This window comes from Dreissena polymorpha, chromosome 6, assembly GCF_020536995.1.
Source record: "Dreissena polymorpha isolate Duluth1 chromosome 6, UMN_Dpol_1.0, whole genome shotgun sequence".
NCBI lineage: Eukaryota > Metazoa > Mollusca > Bivalvia > Myida > Dreissenidae > Dreissena > Dreissena polymorpha.
Window position 1 is genome coordinate 62,451,062 of NC_068360.1, and position 25,787 is coordinate 62,476,848.

Here is a 25,787-nt window from a genome sequence, read left to right on the forward strand (position 1 = left end):
GGCGTTTCGATGACACGGAAACGGCTGTCTAATTCTTCCACTAAAGATTGATAGTCATTTAGCAAGTTTGGGGAGAGTTGCGAGAATGCAAACTGGGCTGCCAAACCTTCGAGTCTGGGTAGCAAGTGGTCCAGCATTTCGTTTTGGCTCCAATTGTTCGTTTTTGCGATCGCTTCAAACTGCGATATCCAAGTCACCCAGTCCCTTTTTCCACTAAATGATGCCATCTTTACAGGTGGAAGTCTTCGCTGCTGATTTTGACGTTGACCATCCATGTAGGCAGGAGCTTGGTACTCGTATGTGCCACGGGCATTTTCGCACCTGGTATTTGAAACCCCAGGTTGCGCATGCGGCTGTCCATTGTCAGTTTGCCGTTCGTAATTACGGCCAATCACAAAGCCGCTGTTTAGAAACCTCGGCGCTTGCGGTTCCGGCTGCGACTCCCTCACGTCGGGCACTCTGTTACCAACCCTAGAATCATCCCGGCACTCACCCGCACTACGCTGATCATAGACCAGATCACCCACACGCCTGTAAACCGTCGCAACAGATGTGTTGTTGTTCTCGTTGTTAGCAGTTGATGATGTGGTGCTCCACCCTGCTTCCTTCAGCTGCTTCAACTCCACCATTACATCACGCAAAACGGAAGCCATAGTCGACATTTGTTCGTGAAGCCCACGTACCCCGTCGTCAGGTACATGTTGGCTTCCGTACGCAACCTCCGCGTCCGACTCAGGTGAGTCTTCATCGCCACGAGCCGACGAACAATTTCCGTCACGGAATGTTACCTCACTGTCTACCGCCCTCGGGTCACTCATATTTTACCTATACGATTGTAATAAATTATTGTACGAAATAACACTTTTCAACCCACTGTTTACACGTTGTGTCTTGCAATTACAATTACGTTTATTTTAAAATACACATTTTTTTAAACGTGTTACAAAGGATTACCGATTAATATATTCGTAAATCGAATTCGTTTACCTAAATTCGTGTGAACAACATGTCCGATTTTCGCTCCGAAAAGTGGATAATATATTCGTAAAATGGTAGCGTTATAACAATTTTCACTTTAAACGTAGATAAGCGTCGGATTCATATCGCTGGATTGAGGTAAAAAATCAATCCCACCGCTGTACCACCAAAATATCTTTTTGATAACCTTTCAGATTTCCATTCAGTCAAATGTCCCTTTATTATTTACTTCAACAGAAACATCTCACATTTTTCTTATAGACGTGCAACGCCGTCGGCGCTCTTATTGCTCTTTATAGTACGTTGGTGCGACGACACATTGATTGGCAATTGGGGACTTGCCCTTAATCAAGAACCATGAGAAATAATACGGTTTCTCAAGTTTAGGTTAATTTTCACTATGTTTGTGAAAGAACAAATAAATTTATATATTTGTTGTAAACACGTTTGAATTTTAATTCGTTTTTTTTACCAAAACTTACATTTGTTTAGTTTGAATTGGACTGATTTTGTTTTCACCTTTTCATATAAGGCTTAAGTGAACAGTTTCAGCTTACTAGTAAAGTACAAAGGTCTCTTATTATTAACGAGCAATGTATTTAATGTTGCGTGACCAAATTCAAACTTGTTCAGAAGCTTTTATACATATGTTTTGTTGTTAACACAGTAAGTATCATTATTTATCCGATAATAATGTTAACACAATCAATGCTGTTGTATTTTGTTTGTGCGAGGCTTTTCACTCCGATATCTAAATATCAGAGAATATTAAATTGCAATATAATAAAACAATCTTTGTTCTTCTTCATTTCGCACCAAAACGTTCCGTTTAGTACCAGTATTTTTAAATCATTCCGTTCTCTTCTCTTCCATTCTGTTTCATTGTGTATCATTATGTTTTGTTCTGTACCATTCTGTGCCATTTGTTATATTTGGTACCATTATGTTCCATTTTTGTACATTGTGTATCATTTTGATCTTTTTTAACCACAGATGTGCGCTTGCTTTTTGGTTGATTACTTTTTTTTATATGCGCTTGCAATCGTGGAAATAACAAGTGACTCGTTTAGTATAGACTTAAAAAAAATTGTTCAAGAATATTAAGTCATACAAGTATATGGATTATTTGCCGCTTGAAATTATAAACCGTTACATCTATACATTACAAAAAATATCCGAAAAAAAGAAAGATTTTCTGTTCAGTTTGAATGGGAACAAACAACATATGTATGTACACAATCCATTAAAAATGCTTGTACACATCGAACTTGAGAGTAATGCTGTGATCTTTGGCGAATGAAGTTTATCATAATATTCGGTCTTATTTTGTCAACTTGTTCCTATAAATCTCTCATACTTAGTTCAATCTATAAGTGCGTTATATTTAAATGAATGGCTATGCCATTTGGGTACCAGATAAAACTTCTCCTCAAATAACCCGATTACGTTCGAGTATGAATGTCAACTTGTATTTACAACAAAAAGGGTCTATAATTTATTTTTCACACTATCAATGTTATAATCAGTAAAGTCTCAGACAATTTATACATTTCCGCTCGTGAACATTTATTTTCTCACTCTACTGACGAAATATTCAACGGTATTTTCTCTATAAATTTTGCTCCATCCTCAGTTATTTGTCGACCTTATCTTCACTTTAATATTGATGAACAACACATTTGTATGATGTTGATGATTATTTATTTGACAACCAAAAATGAAGATACATTAAACTAAGGCACACACGGAACAGTCAACAACAAAACTACAATATATCTCAACATCTATATCACATTGATGCGATGAGCGAAGTGGGCGTAGAAATCGATGATTGACGTGAGCACGTGACACATCTAAAATGAAAACGAGTTCGTGATACAATCTACGAAAAATAAAAGTTTCTATTGAAGTGTTAAATTTTTAGGAAATTCCAAACGTATGTTTTTACCTGTTGGTAGAAATTTAATTAATTATACTTAAGAATGCCAATTTATAGATAGAATTTAAAATTCATTTTTAAGCTGTAAATGTTTGTTTTGCAAACAAGGATTATGAAGTATAGTTTGAATTTTCATGACACATGTTAGGAACAAATAAGCTCGTGTTGATCACAGAGGCATAATATATGACCAATATTATATTCTTACCATTTAACCCTGGACGATTGTAATGGGGGTGGCAGAGCTGGTGGTGGTAGCGGTGGTGTTGAACAGATTTGTGTTGAACAACAACGTGAACACGAAAAGCAAACCAATCAGCATCACTAGAATAAAAAACAAACCTTATGATTGGTAAGAATAAATATCAAATAAAAGACTATCATGCGTAGTTCTTATTCATCGCAATAACTCGCGGCTGGCATTTTGGGAAAAGTTTTGACACCTAAAAATACATTTTGGTTTTTTAAATTATAGAAATAATAAAACTCCATAAAACATTTTCAAGAGAATTGTTTTATAGTGAAGTAAAAGAAGTTATTTCTTTAAGGCAAGTGCCCACTTGCATATACAATACAGGCCAAGGCATACAACATAAAATTAAACGTGAAACAAATTTGGTCAATGCTTTCGAAAGGCCAATCCATAGCCTTGTGATTTTTAACCAATTTAAAGCCATATTTAAAAAGTGCATCAACAATATCAGAAATGGCATTATGGTTGCTCTACTTACAGAGTCCGCTGTCCCCGAAACCGCCAGAACCCCTGGACGCTCCTTGGTACACCGGCACGTATCCGTATCCGGCCCCGTATCCCATACCGAGAACGCAGCCGAGAGCTCCAAGAAGGGCGACAACAGCGAGAATTGAGACCTTCATTGCGACTGAAAAATGAAAATAAATAAATTAATTAACAACACTTTTTTATTTAATTTCATCAGCGTGTATGATTTTTTTGTCGTGTTTGTGCAAAGTCATATAGATTGGAGGCCTTAATTGAGACATCAGCGTTAAAATGTGCACGCTATTCATACTATAATGAGAAACACCGCCTGTAGGTTAGTTAATTTTAGTCTATTTCAAAGTTGTTGTTTTGTTTTCCAACTTTTTTTATACGTGAATGCAATACCTAAATAATTTTAAGCATGCTTATTAACACAATAAAAAAAGAAAATATGACGTTGAGCAGATATCATAGGAACAATATTTAAGTATAAATCAGTAAATTTCATATTTCGTTATTTTCAAACACAAAACTTTCAAATTATAAATACGTACATCAATTAAAACAAAAATCATCATTTGTAAAGCGTACCTTGTTGCGTGTGAGACTGACTACTTGAGAATAGTATTGATCATTTGACGACGCGGTCTTATATACGTATGTGAAAACTGGGGTTACGTGATTTCCGGGTCTACCCTTCACTGTGCGACAGTCGCTCGCGGGGAACGCTATGTAACCGGCGGACGTGCTGTTGCGGTTGACAACGCTGTATATTGCTGTGTCTGTATGCGTCTAATATAATCGTATGTTTATAGCTATTATCAATAATTATTATCAGTTTTATAATAAGTGTGGGTTTATTTTGCAATAGTAGGGAAGACTTGAAGAAAATGGAGTGAAACAAAATGTATGTTTGTTTCATTTTATAATTTATTGCAAAACCGTGAAACAAACATATCAAAAAATATTTTGATCATGCCGAGAATCTGCCTTTAGAATATCGACACATATTTTAATGGAGTGAAAAGTTATCAAACATCGCTGGTCAAAGACGCCAAGAGCAATGTATTTTTTATACTTTTTTAAAAATTAAAATGTATTCAGTCTTGCATGCAGTAAGCTACTTTTCTAGTGTGAGAAATCCGGTGCTTATTTTCATTGTTAATTTAAAGAACAGTCACATATATGTATATTTACTGGCATGTTTATTGTCAATTTACATGTGCATATAGTTACAATTAAGTTTTGCAAGCAAATGTATAAGAGGCGCGCTCTGTGAAAAGGGGGTTTAAGGCATGTGCGTAAAGTGTTGTCCCATTTTAGCCTGTTTAGTCCGCACATGCTCATATGGGACGACACTTTCCGCTTTTATGATATTTTTCGTTAAAAGAAAGTATCTTCTTAAAAAAAATCCAGTTCAGGCGGAAAGTGTCGTTCCTGCACCGGCTAATCTGAGACGACACTGTACGCACATGCATTTAATACCATTTTCACAGAGCATGGTCCATATATACGCTACATCATGTTTAACCCATTTATGCCTAGCGTCCTGAAAAAAGGACATTGCAAACAGCGTAGACCCAGATGAGACGCCGCATGATGCGGCGTCTCATCTGGGTCTGCGCTGTTTGCTTAAAGAAATTTCTGTAACAAATATTCTAAATATAGAAATAGATATACCAGACACCCCTACTTTTGGAAATAAATTGATCCAATTTAGAAGGGGGGAAAGTCCACTAGGCATAAATGGGTTACAATCAGCTTTCTAGTCATAGTCTCCAGACCCACAATTTTTGTAGCATACAGAAAGTTATCAGACTCGCACACAACAAGGTATGCTTTACAAATAATGAGTTTTATTTTAATCGATGTACTTTTTTATAATTTGAAAGTTTTGCGATTGAAGATATCGAAATATGAAATTTGCTAATTTATAGTTTAATAGTGTTCCTATAATGTTCCAGGTACAACTAGGATTGCCACCTTGGAATGGTCCATGTAAAGTAGTGGGTGTTTAAACCAGTTTAAAGACATGCCCAGCCTTACATTTACTGCAGTAATAATAACAAAAACGTGATTTTTTCAAAGTACACATAAGGCAAAATTGAAAATACAAAACATACATAAATACACAAAACTTGTTAATTCTTTAGTAACCACGCTAAAACACACTTAGGGCTTTATGCGTTAAAAGGCATATCAAACTCTAAAGTTTACACAAAATTACTCACACAAAGGAATTATCAGTAAATCAGTAAATAAAAACTAACGTCATAAGCTTTACGATTTAAAGCAAACTATTGTAGAAGGGAATATCAATTCATTGTACTCAATGGTTTAATATTCATCAGAGCTATATTTATGGTTTTAATTCATCAGAGCTATTTACTTTTCTGAGGTAAGATAAAATGCAAGTTGCAAATTAATCCTTCTTATTGAGAAGAACCGATCATCCTAGAGTACCGGGTATACACGAACAACGAGTCATCGTAATGAATATCAAGAAGTCGTAACAAATGGTGTAAATTGCTAGATTTAAAGTACACTACTCAAAATTTGCTAAGGATCACTTTTTATTTTCACATTATCTTTAATTTTGTATAACGTTAATTTTATACTGTTATTTTACAAGTTTTGATATTAGAATGTGTGTTTTTTTTTTTATTTTATTTTTATGTATTGATTTATCATTGATGCGTGACGCTGGCTGAATCTAGCTAGGGTTGAACTTCAAATTACACATACTATAAAAAGTGATCCTTAGCAAATTTAGAATAGTATATTTGCAATGTATAAATATTTCATATATTAGAAGTATACTTCCAAAACATTATTTGACAATGCTGTCAGCAAAGAAATGGTTGACAGTGAGTTGTGAAGCGCATGTCGTAGTTGACGACACTGATATAGATCTATTTTTAGACTGTTATTAAGCACATTCCATTAATTGTTTAAACATAATATGGGGGTCACCAAAATGTATTTGAAAAGTCTTAATATTATCAAAATATGTATCAGAGGCGTTGTGAATCATAACAACTGTTGTTGGAGACAAACGTGCTTGCAAAGTTTCTGTTTTATAATTTACGTAATTGAAATTAACCCATTTATGCCTAGCGTCTAGAAAAAAGGCCTTGGCATACAGCGTAGATCCAGATGAGACGCCGCACGATGCGGCGTCTCATCAGGGTCTGCGCTGTTTGCTTAAAGGAATTTCTGTAAGAAATATTCTAAATATAGGAATAAATATACTAGACATCCCTAATTTTGGAAATAAATTGATCCAATTTAGAAGAATGGGAGAGTCCACTAGGCATAAATGGGTTAAGTACTTGTTTTTCGTTGTGTCGACCCTAAACTGATTTGTTTTGGTGTTTAAGGTTGAGTTTTAGATCTCTGTGTTCTATTTTCGAACATATGAGTCACGTTCTGTGAAAACTGGGCATAATGCATGCGCGTAAAGTATCGTCCCAGATTAGCCTGTGCAGTCCGCACAGGCTAATCAGGGACGACACTTTCCGCTTTTATGGTATTTTTAGTTTCAAGGAAGTCCCTCCTTACCGAAAATCAAGTTTAGGCGGAAAGTGTCGTCCCTGATTAGCCTGTGCGGACTGCACAGGCTTATCTGGGATGACACTTTACGCACATGCATTAAGCCCAGTTTTATCAGAACACGACTCATATAAGCAATATTAAAGGGATCTTTTCACGCTTTGGTAAATTGACAAAATTGAAAAAAGTTGTTTCAGATTCGTAAGTTTTCGTTTTAGTTATGATATTTGTGAGGAAACAGTAATACTGAACATTAACCATGCTCTAATATAGCCATTATATGCATCTTTTTACGATTTTAAAACCTAAAAATTATAAAGCGTTGCAACGCGAAACGATTGAATAATTTGGAGAGTTCTGTTTTTGTCGTTAAATTTTGTGAAACTACGAAGATTGCTTATATAAGGTATAAAATACGACAATAATGTATACTCGGCGGAATAGCTCAGTAGGCTAGAGCGTTTTTACATTAGGACTCTGGCAGGACTCCAGGGGTCACTGGTTTGAAACCTGCTCCGGGCAATGTTCTTTTCCTTTTTTTAAATTTTTTCTTGATTTTTTTACTGGAGCTTTTACGATCCAATGTTTACATTTATCAATATAAAGCATTTAATGAATAAGTTAAAAAAATGCCAAAATCTGTGAAAAGGCCCCTTTAACGTTTAAATATTCAGATATCAAAACAATGAACAGCGATTCTGCGTAAAAAGTTGTTGTATTTCATTTAATTTTCACCCAACTGACGCATTTAAGCGCCTACATTAAACTTGTGTTGTGCCAGATTGATTTTTGTATCTTTTTGCAGCTTCCGATATTGGGAAGATAACTTTTACTTATTTTTTTTTGTAAAAAGAAGGGATGTAGTTGACACTTGTTCGTGATTTCATTTCATCGTTCCTACAAAAAGGTGTAACTCTGTTGCTCTGGCCCCGTGTTCAAAAAACATTTTTTGCAATCGAAAATCGATTTTGTTTGTCATTGAAAATGGATTTCTATTGTAGTTAATAGGGAAAAATGAAAATCGATGTCTGTTAAAATCGATTTTCGATTTCAATATCGTTTTGTGAACACGGGGTCTGGTCTCCTTCGTACCATTGAATAATTAAAAGGTAATTAAATTGAATGCGTTTTAATACCCTTTTATTATTGTTTAATTTGAATTGCAATGTTATGAGGTTGAATTTCATTTACACTTATACATGTATATATCATCAATATTGCTGGGCCAAGTGTGAGGTTGAGCGCTCTAAAACCGGCGTAAACCCTCAGTCTTTGCACTGACCGTTCCAATGCGGTGACCCCAGCTTTATTCTTCTATGTGTGTGTGTTGTTTCGTATTATGCTGTTTCGTACTGTTTTGGCAATTGGTCACTTGCCTTAAATAAGGGACCACGAAATTGTATAAAATAAGAATGCCACACTGCTCCACCAGCTGGAGTTTCACTTTTTTATAAAGGATTGCATATTTTTGTTAAAAAACGTAAATAATAAATATAGTACGAGAAAAGTTTAAGCCGACCTTCATCAACTAGTTTTAGGGAGAACTTGGAACAAAACAGTGTAAATGCCACAGATGTCTTTACAACCAGTGAAATTTTAAACAGACTTTTATTGTGGGATTTTGGGTAATATGATTGAAAGCATTTACTTTGATAAAATTAAATAACCACAAATTATCATTTAATTACACGGACAACTGTCCCAGCACGTGACGGCCATGCTTTTGAACAAATCACAATCATTTCCAGACTCTTAATTAAATAACATCATAAAAACACAAGTTTTTTATAATCTGAGCATGGTAACATATTTGTAAACACAGGTGACCCTGCTGAAAAAAATGGCCAAGATATAATTGGGACAAATGTTCTGACAGAGCTTTCTGACCATTAAGCAATAAATCAGGTCTCTATAGTGTACACAAGCTTTAAATTTAATTTTACAAAGTGGCCTAGTCTCTTACCTCCAAAGACTCAGTTGCAAACTCGGCCGATATATCATTGGGATAAATTTTCTGATTAAGCTTTATGAAGGTTGGGAAATACAGGTCTATAGATTGATTGCAGGCTTTTTATTTTAATTTGACCTTGTGGACTAGTTTTTGACCCCATATGGCCCAGTTTCCAACCCAGTCAAGATATCATAAGCAGAATTTTTCTAACCAATTCTGGTGACTATTGGGCAATTTATGTTGTCTCTCATGTTCACAAGCTAATTAAGTCGTGTTCTGAGAAAACTGGGCATAATGCATGTGCGTAAAGTGTCGTCCCAGATTCGCCTGTGCAGTTCGCACAGGCTAATCAGGGACGACACTTTCCGCCTAAATTGGATTTTTGCTAAGAGACTTTATTTAAACGAAAAATGTCATAAAAGCTGAAAGTGTCGTCCCTGATTAGCCTGTGCGGACTGCACAGGCTAATCTGGGACGATACTTTTCGCACATGCATTAAGCCCAGTTTTCTCAGAACACGACTCAATTGTTCAATTTGACATAGTGACATAGTTACTGAACGGAACAGAATAAATGTGGCATAGAGTGTTGAAAGCTTTTTCTTAAATGTAATCTTATGACCTAGTATGAACCTGCATAACCAAGTTTCGAACTTGACTGAAGTATCACTGGGAAACATGTTCTGATCAAGTTTCATTAAACTTGGGTAACACATGTTGATTGTTGAGTGTTAACAAGCTAGTTAACAATGTTAGTTCATTTGATCTAGTTTTTATCCAATGTGACTCAATGTTGAACTCCAAGATATTATTAGGATAAATGTTCCTAGCAAGTTTCGTGAAGATTGGGCAATACATGTAGCCTCTGCAAAGAGTACAAGCTTTTTCTTTAGTTTTACCTGATGACCTTTTTTATCTCAAACATCCCTGTTTCAAGCTTGGTCCAGATATGCTTGGGACAAATGTTCTTACCAAGTTTCATGAAGATTGGACAATAAATTGTGGCCTCTACTGTTAACAACCTTTTATTTTAATTTGGCCTACTGACCCAAGTTTGACATCTGTTGAGCTAGCTTTAAACGTGGCTAAGTTATCATGGAGACAAATGTTTTTACCAAATATCATGAATCTAGAGTGCTAAAACTCTTTCTTACTTAACCTAGTGACCTTGTTTATGACCCCACATAACCAAGTTTCAAATACAGCTGAGAAAAACTCGAACCAAATTTTCTTACCAACTTTCATAATACTGTGGCAAATAAGTGAGCTCTTATAGTGTTGAAAGCTTTTTCATATGACCAAGTGACCTAGTTTTTGACCTGACATGACCCAGTTTCAAACTTGACCTTGATATGATTGCAAAATATATTCTAACCAAGTTATACCAAAATTGGGCCATAAATGTGGCCTCTGGTATGAACACACAAGCTTTTTTCTTTAATTTGACATAGTGACCTAGCTTTAAGCCCAGATGAACCAGTATTTAACTAAGGCGAGATTTCATCGCAACAAATGTTCTGAAAAAGTGTCATGCAGATCAATAAAGGCGCCAACGTGGTGAATATTGACGAGGACAAAAGAACGACCGACAATAAAGAATTATCAATTTTTATTTTATTTTGTTTCAGTTAACAACTTATCAAAGCATTTCACCAACATACTACATGAAAATGGTAAGTACAATCTAGATAATGCAAGTTATGTTCAATACATAGATTCAAATAATTTATACCATAAAAAAAACTTTGCATCTGTTATAGTTGTTTAAGTTAAACCATTTTAAGTAAAATGTGTTTACAAGACTAAACATATTTAAATTGTTTTTAATTGGAGCAACATAGGCAAAAAATCTTCAACAGAAACAGTTATACATTTTTATATAAAGATATTAATATTGTAATTGGGGAACACATTCTGTTATGTATCTTAAAACATAATTTTCTGTCATAATTGCATACAGACTACATTATATACTTTTGATTTGATAAACTATCTAGTACAAAGTTTTACATTCTTTCTGAATACAAAGTTTATATAACCATGTTTCACATATAATAGTATGTCGTGTTTTAATTGCATAAATGAGAGAAGCGACATGCATGAATAGTTTTTAACACCTTTACATGGTATGAGATGTGCCATGCAAAAATGGGTCCCATGCAAATGGGTCAGCGTATTGTGCAAACTGATCAGGAGCTGACCGGTTTGCTAATGAGACCACAAAACCTTGCTTGACTTCATAGAAAACAGGGTAGCTCCGACCAGACTGCGCAAAGGCACAATCTGGTCTGAAACTAGGGAGGCGGAAAACTACAACGGGCGAGGCATGGTATGGTATTGCGCAAGGGGGGGGGGGGGTTAGAGGGTTAGGGTTAGGGTTTGGGTTAGTGTTAGGGGTCGGGTTAGGGTTTGGGTTAGCCTAAACCCAACCCTAACCCTAACCCGACCCCTAATCCTAACCCTTACCCTAACCCTTTTTTGGGGTTATCACCCCTGACCATGCCTCGCCTGTTGTAGTTTTCCGCCTCCCCTGAAACTACGCTTGCACCATGTGGCATTAGACCCATTTTCGCATGACACAGTTGGTATGGTATCAATTATACTTGTTTGGTTTATGTGATGACCTGGGACCATTAAAATAAAACTGCATATCACAGAATCTGAACAACAGTCAGTAGACACAAACAGAAAAAGCAACCAATATGCACAATAACATACAAGAGGGCCATGATGGCCCTGAATCGCTCACCTGACTAACCAAATACAATCCCAACCCTGAATTCATCAAGATAAACATTCTGACCAAATTTCATAAAGATTGGATGAAAACTGTGACCTCTATTGTCTACACAAGGTTTTTCTAATATTTGACCTTTTGACTTAGTTTTTGACCCCAGGTGACCCAAATACAATCCCAACCATGATTTTATCAAGGTAAACATTCTGATCAAATTTTATTAAGATTGGATGAAAACTGTGACCTCTATTGCCTACACAAGGTTTTTCTATTATTTGACCTAGTGACCTAGTTTTTGACCCCAGATGACCCAAATAAAATCCCAACCCAAATTTCTTCAAGACAACATTCTGACCAAATTTCATGAAGATTGGATCAAAACTGTCACTTCTATGGTCTACACAAGGTTTTTCTATTATTTGACCTAGTGACCTAGTTTTTGACCCAAGATGACCCAAATACAATCCCAACCCAGATTTCATCAAGATAAACATTCTGACCAAATTTCATAAAGATTGGATGAAAACTGCGACCTCTACTGTTTATACAAGGTTTTTCTATTATTTGACCTAGTGACCTTGTTTTTGACCTAGTGACCTAGTTTTTGACCCAAGATGACCCAAATACAATCCCAACCCAGATTTTATCAAGATAAACATTCTGACAAAATTTCATAATGATTGGATGAAAACTGTGACCTCGACTGTCTACACAAACAAATTGTTGATGGTTTTTCTATTATTTGACCCAGTGACCTAGTTTTTGACCTCAGATGACACAAATACAATCCCTACCCAGAATACATCAAGATAAACAATCTGACCAAATTTCATAAAGATTGGATGAAAACAGCGACCTCTATTGTCTACACAAGGTTTTTCTATTATTTGACCTAGTTTTTGACCTAGTGACCTAGTTTTTGGCCCCAGATGACCCAAATACAATCCCAACCCAGATTTCATCAAGATAAACATTCTGAACAAATTTCATAAAGATTGGATAAAAACTGCGACCGCTATTGTCTACACAAGGTTTTTCTATTATTTGACCTAGTTTTTGACCTAGTGACCTAGTTTTTGACCTCAGATGACCCAAATACAATCCCAACCCAGATTTCATCAAGATAAACAGTCTGACCAAATTTCAATAAGATTGGATGAAAACTGCGACCTCGATAGTCTACACAAGGTTTTTCAATTATTTGACCTAGATTTTGACCTAGTGACCTAGTTTTTGACCCCAGATGACCCAAATACAATCCCAACCCAGATTTTATCAAGATAAACATTCTGACCAAATTTCACAAAGATTGGATGAAAACTTGGACCTCTACTGTCTACACAAGCTAATTGTTGACGGACGCACACACGCACGCACATACCGATGCCGGACATCACACGTTCACATAAGCTCACCATGTTACTTCGTGACAGGTGAGCTAAAAATATGAGGATACAATATAAAACAGCGTAAACAGCTACATATTTAATTATTCATATGTGATTCTCACTCTGAGAAAACGGATTAATGCATATGCATAAAGTTTCGTCCCAGATTAGCTTATGCAGTCTGCATTTTTCGTTTAACGGAAGTCTCTTATAAGTAAAGTGTCGTCCCTGATTAGCCTGTGTAGAATGCACAGGTTGCTTCAGACCACACATCCTGCACATGCACTAAACATGTTTTCTCATAAAAAGGATCATTTATGAAAATACAAAGATGCTTCAATTTAATCAAAACCTTTCGTGGTAAGGTCAGTTGTTTCTAAGGCTTGGGTCCTGAAAAGAAAATGTTTCTGTTACTGTGTCTTTTATTATTCATTTTGTTAATATTTACCATGTAATAATTATTATTTACACTGAAGCATTTGTATAATTAAATTGCAAGATTATAATGGGTTTTGGTACAAATATATTAACTGATCAATACTGTATAAAACACACATGTGCTTTGATGACACAAAACTGTGCATGAATTGAACGGCTACAATGTGCCAAATGTGGTTTTCAGATATTGCTTTTCATTCATTTAAAAAAAAATCCAAAATAGTTCATCATATAAAAAAGCGTTTATCAGAATCCTTAAAATGCACAATTATGCGAATTTGGAATACAACATCAATATTGGAATAAACTGTCTTTTTTCAACAAGTCATTTTTTCATTAATTGTTTTTTTTTCATTTTGACAACTTATAAGTAAATTAGACAATTGCCTATATTATTGCATCATATAAATTGGTTAAACTTCAAAACTAGTAGTCTAATTGTATTGTTTTTACCTAAAAAAATGAAAACCTGTCCACGTATGCATGAACATAGTTAAAAATACAGTCAGAATGATAATATAATATCATCACTGTTGAACGAAATGTCAATGAAAATTGCTTATGATACTAAAAGTGAAGACAGAATATTAAAGGGATCTTTTCACGCTTTGGTAAATTGACAAAATTGAAAAAAGTTGTTTCAGATTCGCAAATTTTCGTTTTGGTTATGATATTTGTGAGGAAACAGTAATACTGAACATTTACCATGCTCTAATATAGCCATTATATGCATCTTTTGACGATTTTAAAACCTAAAAATTATAAAGCGTTGCAACGCGAAACGATTGAATAATTTGGAGAGTTCTGTTTTTGTCGTTAAATTTTGTGAAACTACGAAGATTGCTTATATAAGGTATAAAATACGTTGAGTATGTGTACTCGGCGGAATAGCTCAGTAGGTTAAAGCGTTTTTACTTCAGGACTCTGGCAGGACTCCAGGGGTCACTGGTTCGAAACCTGCTCCGGGCAATGTTCTTTCCTTTTTTAAATTTTATTCTTGATTTTTTACTGGAGCTTTTACGATCCAATGTTTACATTTATCAATATAAAGCATTTAATGAATAAGTTAAAAAATGCCAAAATCTGTGAAAAGGCCCCTTTAAAAAAACCCATACAAAACATGATACTAAAAGGTTTGTTTGAGAAAACCACCAAATGATGTTCATTCCAAGTTTTATGCTATATCCCAAATTTACATAATAGAGTGTTCAGATTATTATTACAATGTAAAGCATGATAATAAAAATACATAAAACTTGAATAAAATAATTTCTTAATAAATAGTGGATATGTAAATTTTAACTCAATTTTAGAAAAAAACTAAATTAATGATAAATTTTGAAAAATGTTGAACTGTTAACACATTTGAGTTACGTTCCGGGAAAACTGGGCATAATGCATGTGCGTTAAGTGTCGTCCCAGATTAGCTTGTGCAGTCTGCTTGTTCTGCCAAAATTGGATTTCTGCTCAGAAGCGATTTTATTTAAAGGAAAAATGTCATAAAAGTGGAAAGTGTCGTCCCTGATTAGCCTGTGCAGATTGCACAGGCTAATCTGGGGCGACACTTTACGCACATGCATTATGCCCAGTTTTCTCAGAACACGACACCATTTTATGATGCACATACTAGTACATAGTAGCAGAAAGTGTATGCCTCATAACATGTAAGTTGCCCAGGCATTACAATACATTACAAATAAAACATGATAAATATTGCATAATATATAACGATCAAAACATAATGTTACAAAGGAAAGCATCAGTGACTGCCAAATGCAGAGAAAATATAAGGGAAGTGCAACAAGGTTTGGAATCTTAAAGCAGTCAACAGTAGATACAACAATTACTTTTATTCTGACCGTTTTTTTATAAAGCAAATAATACCAACTTCAAGAAAAAGATATTTGCCTTATTTAATTCACACACATGAAATTATTATCAATCTAAACAGAAACCTTTGAAAGTAAGACATAAGCCAATGTTGCTTAAGAAGAAGGTTTGTTATCATCATTTATTTGCATATAACAATATTTTGCCTCAGTGCTAAATGTTTTAGCTCTGTAATATAAAAATCAGGTAACACAAAAACAATAAAGTGTGATAGTTTCAGAACATGTAACACCATGTGCATATCCCCATGTATTATACTTTATATCATTATGCTTCTACATTGTATATATTAAAAACAAGATCCATTTATAGGTTAACTGACAAAAATTATTATTAAAGGCTGATGAAATAATACAGTGCGCGCTGAGTCTGGGCATGATATTGTGTCCACTCAACTCTAGTGGTTTGTAACCTATAAAGCAAAGTTCAAAAAGCAATACAAATATTTTTTGAGTTTATGATTCTCTATGCAAATTATTCTGTTTCTAACATAAAAAACTGCTCAACGTCTGTCTTTGAGAATATACCGGTATTATTATTATTACAGAATATATTATTTATTATAATATACACAGGCTAAAATGTGCCACATAATATAAGAGAGGGCCATCTGGCATTTAAGTGACGTCCAAGTCAGCCTACAAACTGTAACAGACATCAGCCTTTGACTTTGGTTCGAATAACCTTTTCGGGCTTACTGGTATGGTCACAAAAGGGTGGCCTCAGTGATCTGTACTATTTCTTGTTCAGTTTTTAGGTAAATTAACCTTATAAAACAATTTTAAGATGGTGTTAAAATAATTTAAAAACAACAACCAAACGTATGTTTAAAATTTATAATGACAAACAGGGACAACTTATTGAGGAATAAGGCATCTAGAAAAGGTATCCGTATACATGAACGTGCATATAAGGGCTCCATGTTGGTATGATACATTAAAAGAAAAACTATCACTTATCCATCAAAATCTTATTCCATGCTTCAAGGAAACATTGATTTTATCATTATAATGACCATCTTTTCCCAGCGGGAGAATAACAATATCCCACTTATGGGAGTAAATTCTGCATTGTTTTTCTATAAATATTCTATAGAAGTTGATTCATCAGTCTAACAAAAGATACTTCTGATAAAACATCTTTTTTTATAAACAATTCATAGCTTTTACTGGAGTAAGAAACCTTTGAAATCTATCAATTTAAATTCTAATACTAGAAATGGCGCGGCAGAGGCCGACGCGTATCCCCACGCCGAATGTTTGACCTAGGTGTGCCCCAGGGTTGGTAATGGGGCCATGCATAGCTGAGATTGACCGTATTGTCATAAGAGAAGTTCATCATCAATTAGAAGTGAATTGGTGTAGAAATGAAGAAGTTATAGTAAAAGGCAATTTTGGGTGGGTGTGACATATGTGGGCAGGGCGCCCCAGGGTTGGTAATTGTGCCATGCATAGTTGAGATTGACTGTATTGTCATAAGAGAGGTTCAGTATCAATTTGAAGTGAATCGGTGTAGAAATGAAGAAATTATAGTAAAAGGCAATTTTGGGTGGGTGTGGTCTATGTGGGCGGGGCGCCCCAGGGTTGGTAATGGGGCCATGCATAGTTGAGATTGACTGTATTGTCATAAGAGAAGTTCAATATCAATTTGAAGTGAATCGGTGTAGAAATGAAGAAATTATAGTAAAGGCAATTTTGGGTGGGTGTGGTCTATGTGGGCGGGGCCCCAGGGTTGGTTATGGGGCCATGCATAGTTGAGATTGACCCTAATGTCATAAGAGAAGTTCAGTATCAATTTGAAGTGAATTGGTGTAGAAATGAAAAAATTATAGTAAATGGAATTTTTTGGTGGGTGTGGCCTATGTGGGCGGGCGCCCCAGGGTTGGGATTGGGGCCATGCATAGTTGAGATTGACCCTAATGTCATAACAAAAGTTCAGTATCAATTTGAAGTGAATCCGTGTAGAAATGAAAAAATTATAGTAAATGGAAATTTTTGGTGGGTGTGGCCTATGTGGGCGGGGCGCCCCAGGGTTGGGAATGGGGCCATGCATGGTTGAGATTGACCGTATTGTCATAGGTGAGGTCCAGTATCAATTTGAAGTGAATCGGTGTAGAAATAAAGAAGTAAATGTAAAATAACCTAAAAAAATGAGTGATAATTTCTGACGCGGCCCCACCCCAACCCCTATAACTTTTGACCCAGGGGTCAGATCAAAATTCCAAATAGTGCAGGGTCGCACATATGCTCATAGCTACCATGTGCGTAAATTTCAAGGTTCTAGTGCTTTTAGTGTAGGAGGAGATAGTGGCCAGGACGGACGGACAGACGGACAGACGGACGGACAGACGGACGGACGGACGGACGGCGGAGATCACCACAATATCCCCACCTTTTTTTCAAAAAGCGTGGGGATAATAAAGATTTTATATACCTTTGATTAAGATTTCAATAAGAGATGTTTGTAAACAATATATGACCCCTGACTTGCAGCAAATTATCCAGTGATCTTTATGTAAGATCTCTTGATTTGAAGACTATAAGATATAATGCGGAAACCATTTCAATTATACAAGCGCATGTGACTGGTACCTATGACCTGATGACCACAACCAAAATAGGCGTCTTTCCACCTTAGTAACCACTACATCAATTTGCATAATGTCAAAGCATTCTAAGCTATTGTGCGGAAATGTATTTTCCGTTATATGCCCTTGTGACCATGACTTTTGATGCATTGACCTCGAACTCAATAGGCATCAATCTTTCCTCCAATGTAACCAGCATATTAATTAATCTTTTTCTACTTAGATACGTATTTTTCACATTTGTAGTCCCTTAAAAAGTTAAATTAAATTTAAGACCTTTTTTATTAGATTCAAGTTTTAAAGGCTTCATTTCCAACCCTTGGATACTGATGAGCAGCAAACAGCATAAAACCTGAACAGACTGTGAGTTACTCCCATGCTGTTCTGGTTTTATGCTGTTTGCACATAGCAATTTTCACTTTGCTTCTGAGAGGGAAAGGATTAAGAACATTGCAGGTCATAGCATTCTGTAGGCATCATGACGAAACCCTTTTCTTGATACAAGACCTGGACCTTTGCCCTGGTGACAAAATGCATTTTCTTTTCCCTTTATGTAACCACTATACAAATTTGCATGATCTTTGGTCAAATGATTCTCAAAATATCTCATATCATGCAGAAATGAGTACTTTATGACAAGCCCCTGTAACCTTGACCTTTGACCTGTTTTCCTCAAAATCTATTGACGTCCTTTTTCCTCCAAATTAACTTTTATTTGTAGGTCAAAGCGTTCTTTAGATATCGCACTGAGACATAAGGTCTACGGACAGACCTTCCAATGAACCAGCCAACCTACAGAAAGGTGCAAAGCAGTATACCTCACTTCTTCCAAGGGGGCCATCTTTAAAACTACATTTAATATAGGCAATGACATTGAAAAAAGTGCATATAGGTGAGGCATGTGTTACCTTTAAAAAAAGCCATATTGGAAATATGCTATACAACTATGTGCCCTTATAATTAAAGGGACAAAATTATGAGCAGAAGTGGTTGGTGGCTACACGATACGGATCTCTCCTTTACACTTGCAACACACATTCAGTGTGAGGTTGTCAAAGTTGGCCCAAGGGTGGAACCTGTCCACGGACATGACCCCCGGGGCATTCAGGGCCAGACGATGGGAGGTTGCCAGGCATCGGAAATCTTCAGGTCGCATCTCACGAGAGAGAATCTGGAATTGTATTTATGAACATCATATTATTAACTTTATGGTACCAACATTTCAATTTTGTTTTCTGAGTAAAACCATGTATTACACCCAGTTTTTTTACCACCAAGTTTCTATTTAAATAGTTGGCGACAATATACATTGATAGTGGTATCCTGGCTGCTAGCCTAAAATGATATTTTCTCCAGTTTGGGATTACAAAACAGGGTGCGCTTTATACACAGATGTCTATGGCAACTTGTCATCAATTTATTTACATAAGAATATACATGTACAACTATAGACCAATTTTATTTGAACATTTAAAGTCAAACTGCATTGCGAGGAAAATTTTTGTATACTCAATTACTCAGGAGTGTTTTTTTTACAGCAGGTTAGTCTGTATTTGGGGTAAACAATGAAACTGTTCACATTCTTTAGTTTATTAGCTTTAACAATAGTTAATATCAGTGTTAAGGCAAACTTTGTTATGTCCATATTTCATCCACTTTGATATCAGCTTTTTATTGCATATCCTCATTGCACTTTCATGCTTTCATGGAACAAGTATTATGTTGTTGTCTTTTTACATTTATATCAACCGATCAAAATAAAACAAGATGCACCAATAATTCCCATGCATGAGAACTCCTTCACAATCGTTTATTACCTTATAAACAACACCTTTGAAATTAATGAACAATTATTTTTGTGCTTTGATTATCACAGTTAAGACTGATCTGAACTGAATAATATTTAGGACCTAATTGTTCGAAACTTTAATAAAATCTTTGAATAAACCTTGAAACCTGAAGCAAATATAGAATTGTCTGCTGATTGTCAATAAAAAAAGCTAGTGAAATATCCACACCAGTTGATTCAAAATTTAAGCCTTATTGTTTTACAACCTAAAATACGTCTAACAGCACTGGTTGTGTAATAATTTCTCTTTGTAAAAATGGTTCATTTATTCCTTAATTAACTGGCTTACTTGATAACCAATCAACACAGCTGTTCCTTAAAGTAGCATAAATACTCAAAATTAACGAAAATTTCGTACAATATTTAAAAAAAAATAAGTTAACACACAAAAAATCAATGTATAGCAATAGCAAAAATTTCAATGCAAGATGTGCTAAGGTAACATAGATTTAACAAGATACAAAATTCTCGTTTTTATTTTTATGTGGCACAATATACATTTTGATTCGGGCTACGACATCTATTCATACGACACATGCACTAACTTGGTACATGAACATTTGTTGAATATATTGTCCCGCAAAAAAAAGAAGAGCATTTTGTATCTTGTTAAATCTATGTTACCAGACCACATCTAGCGTTGAAATTTTAGCTAAGGAACCTTGATTTTTTATGTGGTAACTTTTTTTTTCTTCTAAATATTGTACAATGTTTTCGTTGATTTTGAGGGTTTATGTGCTTTTAAAGTGCAATTCAACTCATTTAAATCGTGTGGGGTTTGTTTTTTCCGTATGACTCATTCTTTAGTTTCCAGTAGAAAGTGTAAACTGTGGACTTTCAGTTGCAATTAATTCCATAAAGTTTATAGTAGATGTTGATTAAGTCAACATGCAACAAAAAGAATCTATGTTAAAGTGGTCAACTTTTATAAGAATATAAATGTCTCTCATGGAGCATACAAAAGGCAGTGATCATGATGCATCTGACAATAAAAAAGATAATGTAACACTGTCAAAGGATTTTGCTTTTGCTATTATTGGCCAATAAAGTTATTTCAGTCTTGAGAAATAAATATTAAAATGATAATCATATGCATCCATTTTTGTTCATTGGATTCATGAAAAATGCGGTGTTTTTCACAAAAAGAATTATTCCCACTTTTTTGCAACTCCTGAAATGCTATTCAAGCTATGAAAAATTCCTTAAAAATTTAGAATGAAGACAGTTAACCATCAATTAATTTAAACATGGTTATAGTTTGGCGATAATTTTCCCTTTCATTACTGGGATCATCTCCGAAATATGGGCTAAAATCTGTAGAGCTAGTTAATAATTTTTGACAGTGATACATTTACCAAGGTTTATTTAATCTATAATCATTAAAAAAATAACGATAGTTAGCTTTATTAACCAATTGATAAATGTTGAACAACTGGGCCCAAAAAGATAAATGGTAGTTTGAAAAATTATGTCTATTCATTAACAATTCAAATGAAAACAAAAAAAGCAAACCCACCTCTTTGGCGTGTGACTCAGCCTGCGTGAGATAGTCATGCCAGTCTGGTTCCATGTTACTATTTATAGCGCTGGTCACATGACTGGGCAGGAGGCGGTACTTGATGGCCTCCACTAGGTGCTGATTGGTCCTGGCTAGGTCCAGGCAGTTCTTGGAGGTCAGGAGGCGTGGCCCTACAGAGGCCTGGGAGTGGAGGGGGTCAAAGGCATCATGAATCTGCTGCAGGCCCCTGTGACACATGAAAGTACAGGTAAAAACAAATTATAAAAAAAGCATCACAACAAGAGCACCGCCTTGCCGGTGAAGACCGCTCATCTATTTTCTTTTTAAAGGTGAAGGGACTCTCAATTTCAATCACAAAGGAGGGAGGGGTGGAGTGAAGAGGGGTGTATAGTGTGGGGGTGTGGTCAATTATTACATTATCTTCCAAAAATGCGGAAAAAAAATGCAAAAAAAAACAAACAAAATTGTTCGGGGGTGGGGGGGTGGGGGGGGAGGGGATTCTTGGGTGTGATGGTTGGACGGTATTTCAAAAAGAAAACAAGGGCTGTTTGTTAAACATGCATGCCCCCCATATGGGCTCTCCATTTTAGTGACAGCCATTGTGTGAATATGTTTTTTGTCACTGTGACCTTGACCTTTGACCTAGTGACCTGAAAATCAATAGGGGTCATCTGCCAGTCATGATCAATGTACCTATGAAGTTTCATGATCCTAGCCATAAGCGTTCTTGAGTTATCATCTGGAAACCATTTTACTATTTTGGGTCACCTTGACCTTTGACCTAGTGACCTCAAAATCAATAGGGGTCATCTGCGAGTCATGATCAATCTACCTATCAAGTTTCATGATCCTAGGAATAAGCGTTCTTCAGTTATCATCCGGAAACCATTTTACTATTTCGGGTCAACATGCACTTGACCTTTGACCTAGTGACCTCAAAATCAATAGGGGTCAACTGCGAGTCATGATCATTGTACCTATGAGGTTTCATGATCCTAGGCATAAGCGTTTTTGAGTTATCATCCGGAAACCATTTTACTATTTTTTACTATTTCGGGTCACCATGACCTTTGACGTAGTGACCTCAAAATCAATAGGGGTCATCTGCGAGTCATGATCAATGTACCTATGAAGTTTCATGATCGTAGCCATTAGCGTTCTTAAGTTATCAACCGGAAACCATTTTACTATTTCAGGTCACCATGACCTTGACCTTTGATATAGTGACCTGAAAATCAATAGGGGTCAACTGCGAGTCATGATCAATCTACCTATCAAGTTTCATGATCCTAGGCATAAGTGTTCTTGAGTTATCATCCGGAAACCATTTTACTATTTCGGGTCACCGTGACCTTGACATTTAACCAAGTGACCTGAAAATCAATAGGGGTCATCTGGGAATCATGATTAATGTACCGATGAAGTTTCATGATCCTAGGCATAAGCGTTCTTGAGTTATCATCCGCAAACCACCTGGTGGACAGACCAACCGACATGTGCAAAGCAATATACCCCCTCTTCTTCGAAGGGGGGCATAATAATAAAAATAAATATTTGTGTTTTTTAACCATTACAAAAAAATAAAATTGGGGGGGGGGGGTTGGGGTGGGGGGGGGGGGGTATAGTGTGAGGGTGTGGTGGTCATTTGTGAGATGATCTTAAAAAAAAAAAAAATGGGGGGGGGGATTTCGGGGGGAGGGGGGGGAAGGCGTGGGGGATAGTTTGGGTGGAGTCATTGTGGTATGTCAGGTAAGAGTTGTTTTGTCAAAGTATCAATCAAATCTAATCATAAATAAAGAAGTTATGGCAATTTTAGCAAAATTTAATAATTTGACCTTGAGAGTCAAGGTCATTCAAAGGTCAAGGTAAAATTCAACTTGCCAGGTACAGTAACCTCATGATAGCATGAAAGTATTTGAAGTTTGAAAGCAATAGCCTTGATACTTTAGAAGTAAAGTGGATCGAAACACAAAATTTAACCATATATTCAAAGTTACTAAGTAAAAAATTGGCCATAATTCTGTAAAAATGACAACCAGAGTTATGCAACTTGTCCTTTTACTGTCCCCTTATGATAGTTTGCGAGTGTTCAAGTATAAAAGCAATATCTATGATACTTTAGGGGTACAGTGGACCAAAACACAAAACTTAACCAAATTTTCAATTTTCTAAGTATAAAGGGCCCATTATTCCGTCCAAATGCCAGTCAGAGTTACATAACTTTGCCTGTACAGTCCCCTTATGATAGTTAATAAGTGTTGCAAGTATGAAAGCAATAGCTTTGATACTGTAGGAATAAAGTGGACCTAAACACAAAACTTAACCAAATTTTCAATTTTCTAAGTATAAAAAGGGCACATAATTCTGTCAAAATGCCAGTCAGAGTTACATAACTTTGCCTGCACAGTCCCCTTATGATAGTTAGTAAGTGTTGCAAGTATGAAAGCAATAGCTTTGATACTTAAGGAATAAAATGGACCTAAACACAAAACTTAACCAAAATTTTCAATTTTCTAAGTATAAAAAGGGCACAAAATTCTGTCAAAATGCACGCCAGAGTTATCTAACTTTGCCTGCCCAGTCCCCTCATGACAGTAAGTAAGTGTACCAAGTTTGAATGCAATAGCATTGATACTTTCTGAGAAAAGTGGACCTAAACGCAAAACTTAACCGGACGCCGACGCCAAGGTGATGACAATAGCTCATAATTTTTTTTCAAAAAATAGATGAGCTGATAAAATGATGAGATGCAACAAAAGACTGGTTTTTCTCTTCTAATTTTTCAGTAAAGTTTCATCAAGATTGGTTCTAGAGTGGTTGTATGGGTTTTTGCATATCTTGATAAAGTTTCATCAAGATTGAATAAAAAATGGCTTCTTTGGTGGTAATATGAGTTTAGCAAAGTTTTTTTCCCAAAGATTTGACCAAGTTACCTATTTTTTGACGAATGTGACCAACATTATAGCTCAGCATAAACATTGTCAATATAAACATTCTGACCTAGTTTCATTGAAACTGAGTCATAAATGTAGCTTCTAGAGTGGTAGCAAGGTGTTTCTAAGATTTAACCCTTTATGGAAGCATGTGGCCCAGATTAGAACTTGACCTAGATATTGTCAAGGTAAACATTCTGACCAAGTTTCATCAAGATTGAGTTATATATGTCATATAATCATTAATTTATTCATGCATAATCTTTGGTGTAAGACTTACGTTGGCAAGCAGGAATAGAAGAATACGGATCTTGTTGAAAGGCATAAAAAATCTAAAGAGGTGCATATTGGCAGATAAAAACAAACAAATCGTAAATAAGAAACAATTAAATGACTCTTTCCCACTCAGAAGCAAAGTGAAAGTGGCTATATGCAGCTAGATTAAAACCATTAGCTTGCAGTCTGTTCAGGTTTTATGCTGTTTGCTGCTAATCAGTATCTAAGGTTTGGAAATGAAGTCTCAACAAGGGCTGTTTGTAAAACATGCATGCCCCCCATATGGGCTGTCAGTTGTAGTGGCAGCCATTGTGTGAATACGATTTTTGTCACTGTGACCTTGACCTTTGACCTAATGTAAGTTATCATCCGGAAACCATTGTACTATTTCGAGTCACTGTGACCTTGACCTTTGACCTAGTGACCTGAAAATCAATAGGGGTCATCTGTTAGTAATGATCAAGCAAGAGGGAGTGAGAGGGGTGTATAATGTGGGGTGTGGTAATTTATAAGATGTTTTAAAAAAAAAATTAGGGGGGGGGGGGGGCGGGGGGGGGGGGGAAAGGGGGGTAGGGGGGAGTGAGAGGGGGGTATAATGTTGGGTGTGGTAATTTATTAGATGTTTAAAAATAATAATTTTTTGGGGGGAGTGGTGGTGGGGGGGGGGGTAGGGGGGTGGGGGTGAGAGGGGGGTATAATGTGGGGTGTGGTAATTTATTAGATGTTTAAAAAATAAAAAATAAATTGTGGGGGGGTGGGGGTAGGGGGGAGTGAGAGGGGGAGGGGGTAAGGTAAAATGTGGTGTGTGGTAGTTTATTAGATGTTTAAAAAAAATATTTTTTTTTTGGGGGGGTGGGGGTGAGAGGGGGTAATAATGTATGGTGTGGTAATTTATTAGATGTTTAAAAAAAATATTTTTTTTTTGGGGGGGGGGGGGTGGGGGGTAGGGGGGGGGGGGTGGGGGTGAGAGGGGGGTATTAATGTGGGTGTGTGGTAATTTATAAGATGTTTAAAAAAAAATATTTTTTTT

At 35.9% G+C, this 25,787-nt stretch overlaps 1 protein-coding gene and 1 long non-coding RNA gene across 7 annotated transcripts in view; both read right to left on the bottom strand.

Annotated features, from left to right (window-relative positions):
* Positions 1-2,656: 2,656 nt before the first annotated feature.
* Positions 2,657-3,779, bottom strand: LOC127836215 (uncharacterized). Its single transcript, XR_008028664.1, has 3 exons — positions 3,649-3,779; positions 3,126-3,241; positions 2,657-2,831 (listed from the first exon to the last, which is right to left on the bottom strand). It is a non-coding gene; the product is annotated as an uncharacterized LOC127836215 (long non-coding RNA).
* Positions 3,780-10,736: 6,957 nt separating this feature from the next.
* Positions 10,737-25,787, bottom strand: part of LOC127834127 (golgin-45-like) — a 34,864-nt gene continuing 19,813 nt past the window's right edge. For 4 of the 6 annotated variants that reach the window (XM_052359749.1, XM_052359751.1, XM_052359752.1 and 1 more), the window contains exons 6-7: positions 21,546-21,774; positions 18,016-19,351 (exon numbers count right to left, since the gene is read on the bottom strand). In XM_052359749.1, the coding sequence (XP_052215709.1) occupies positions 19,178-19,351; positions 21,546-21,774 (403 nt within the window). In that variant the 3' untranslated portion in view covers positions 18,016-19,177. Of the gene's footprint in view, positions 13,656-18,015; positions 19,352-21,545; positions 21,775-25,787 lie in introns of those variants that run through there. The other 2 variants (XR_008027823.1, XM_052359750.1) reach the window with 2 other exon arrangements.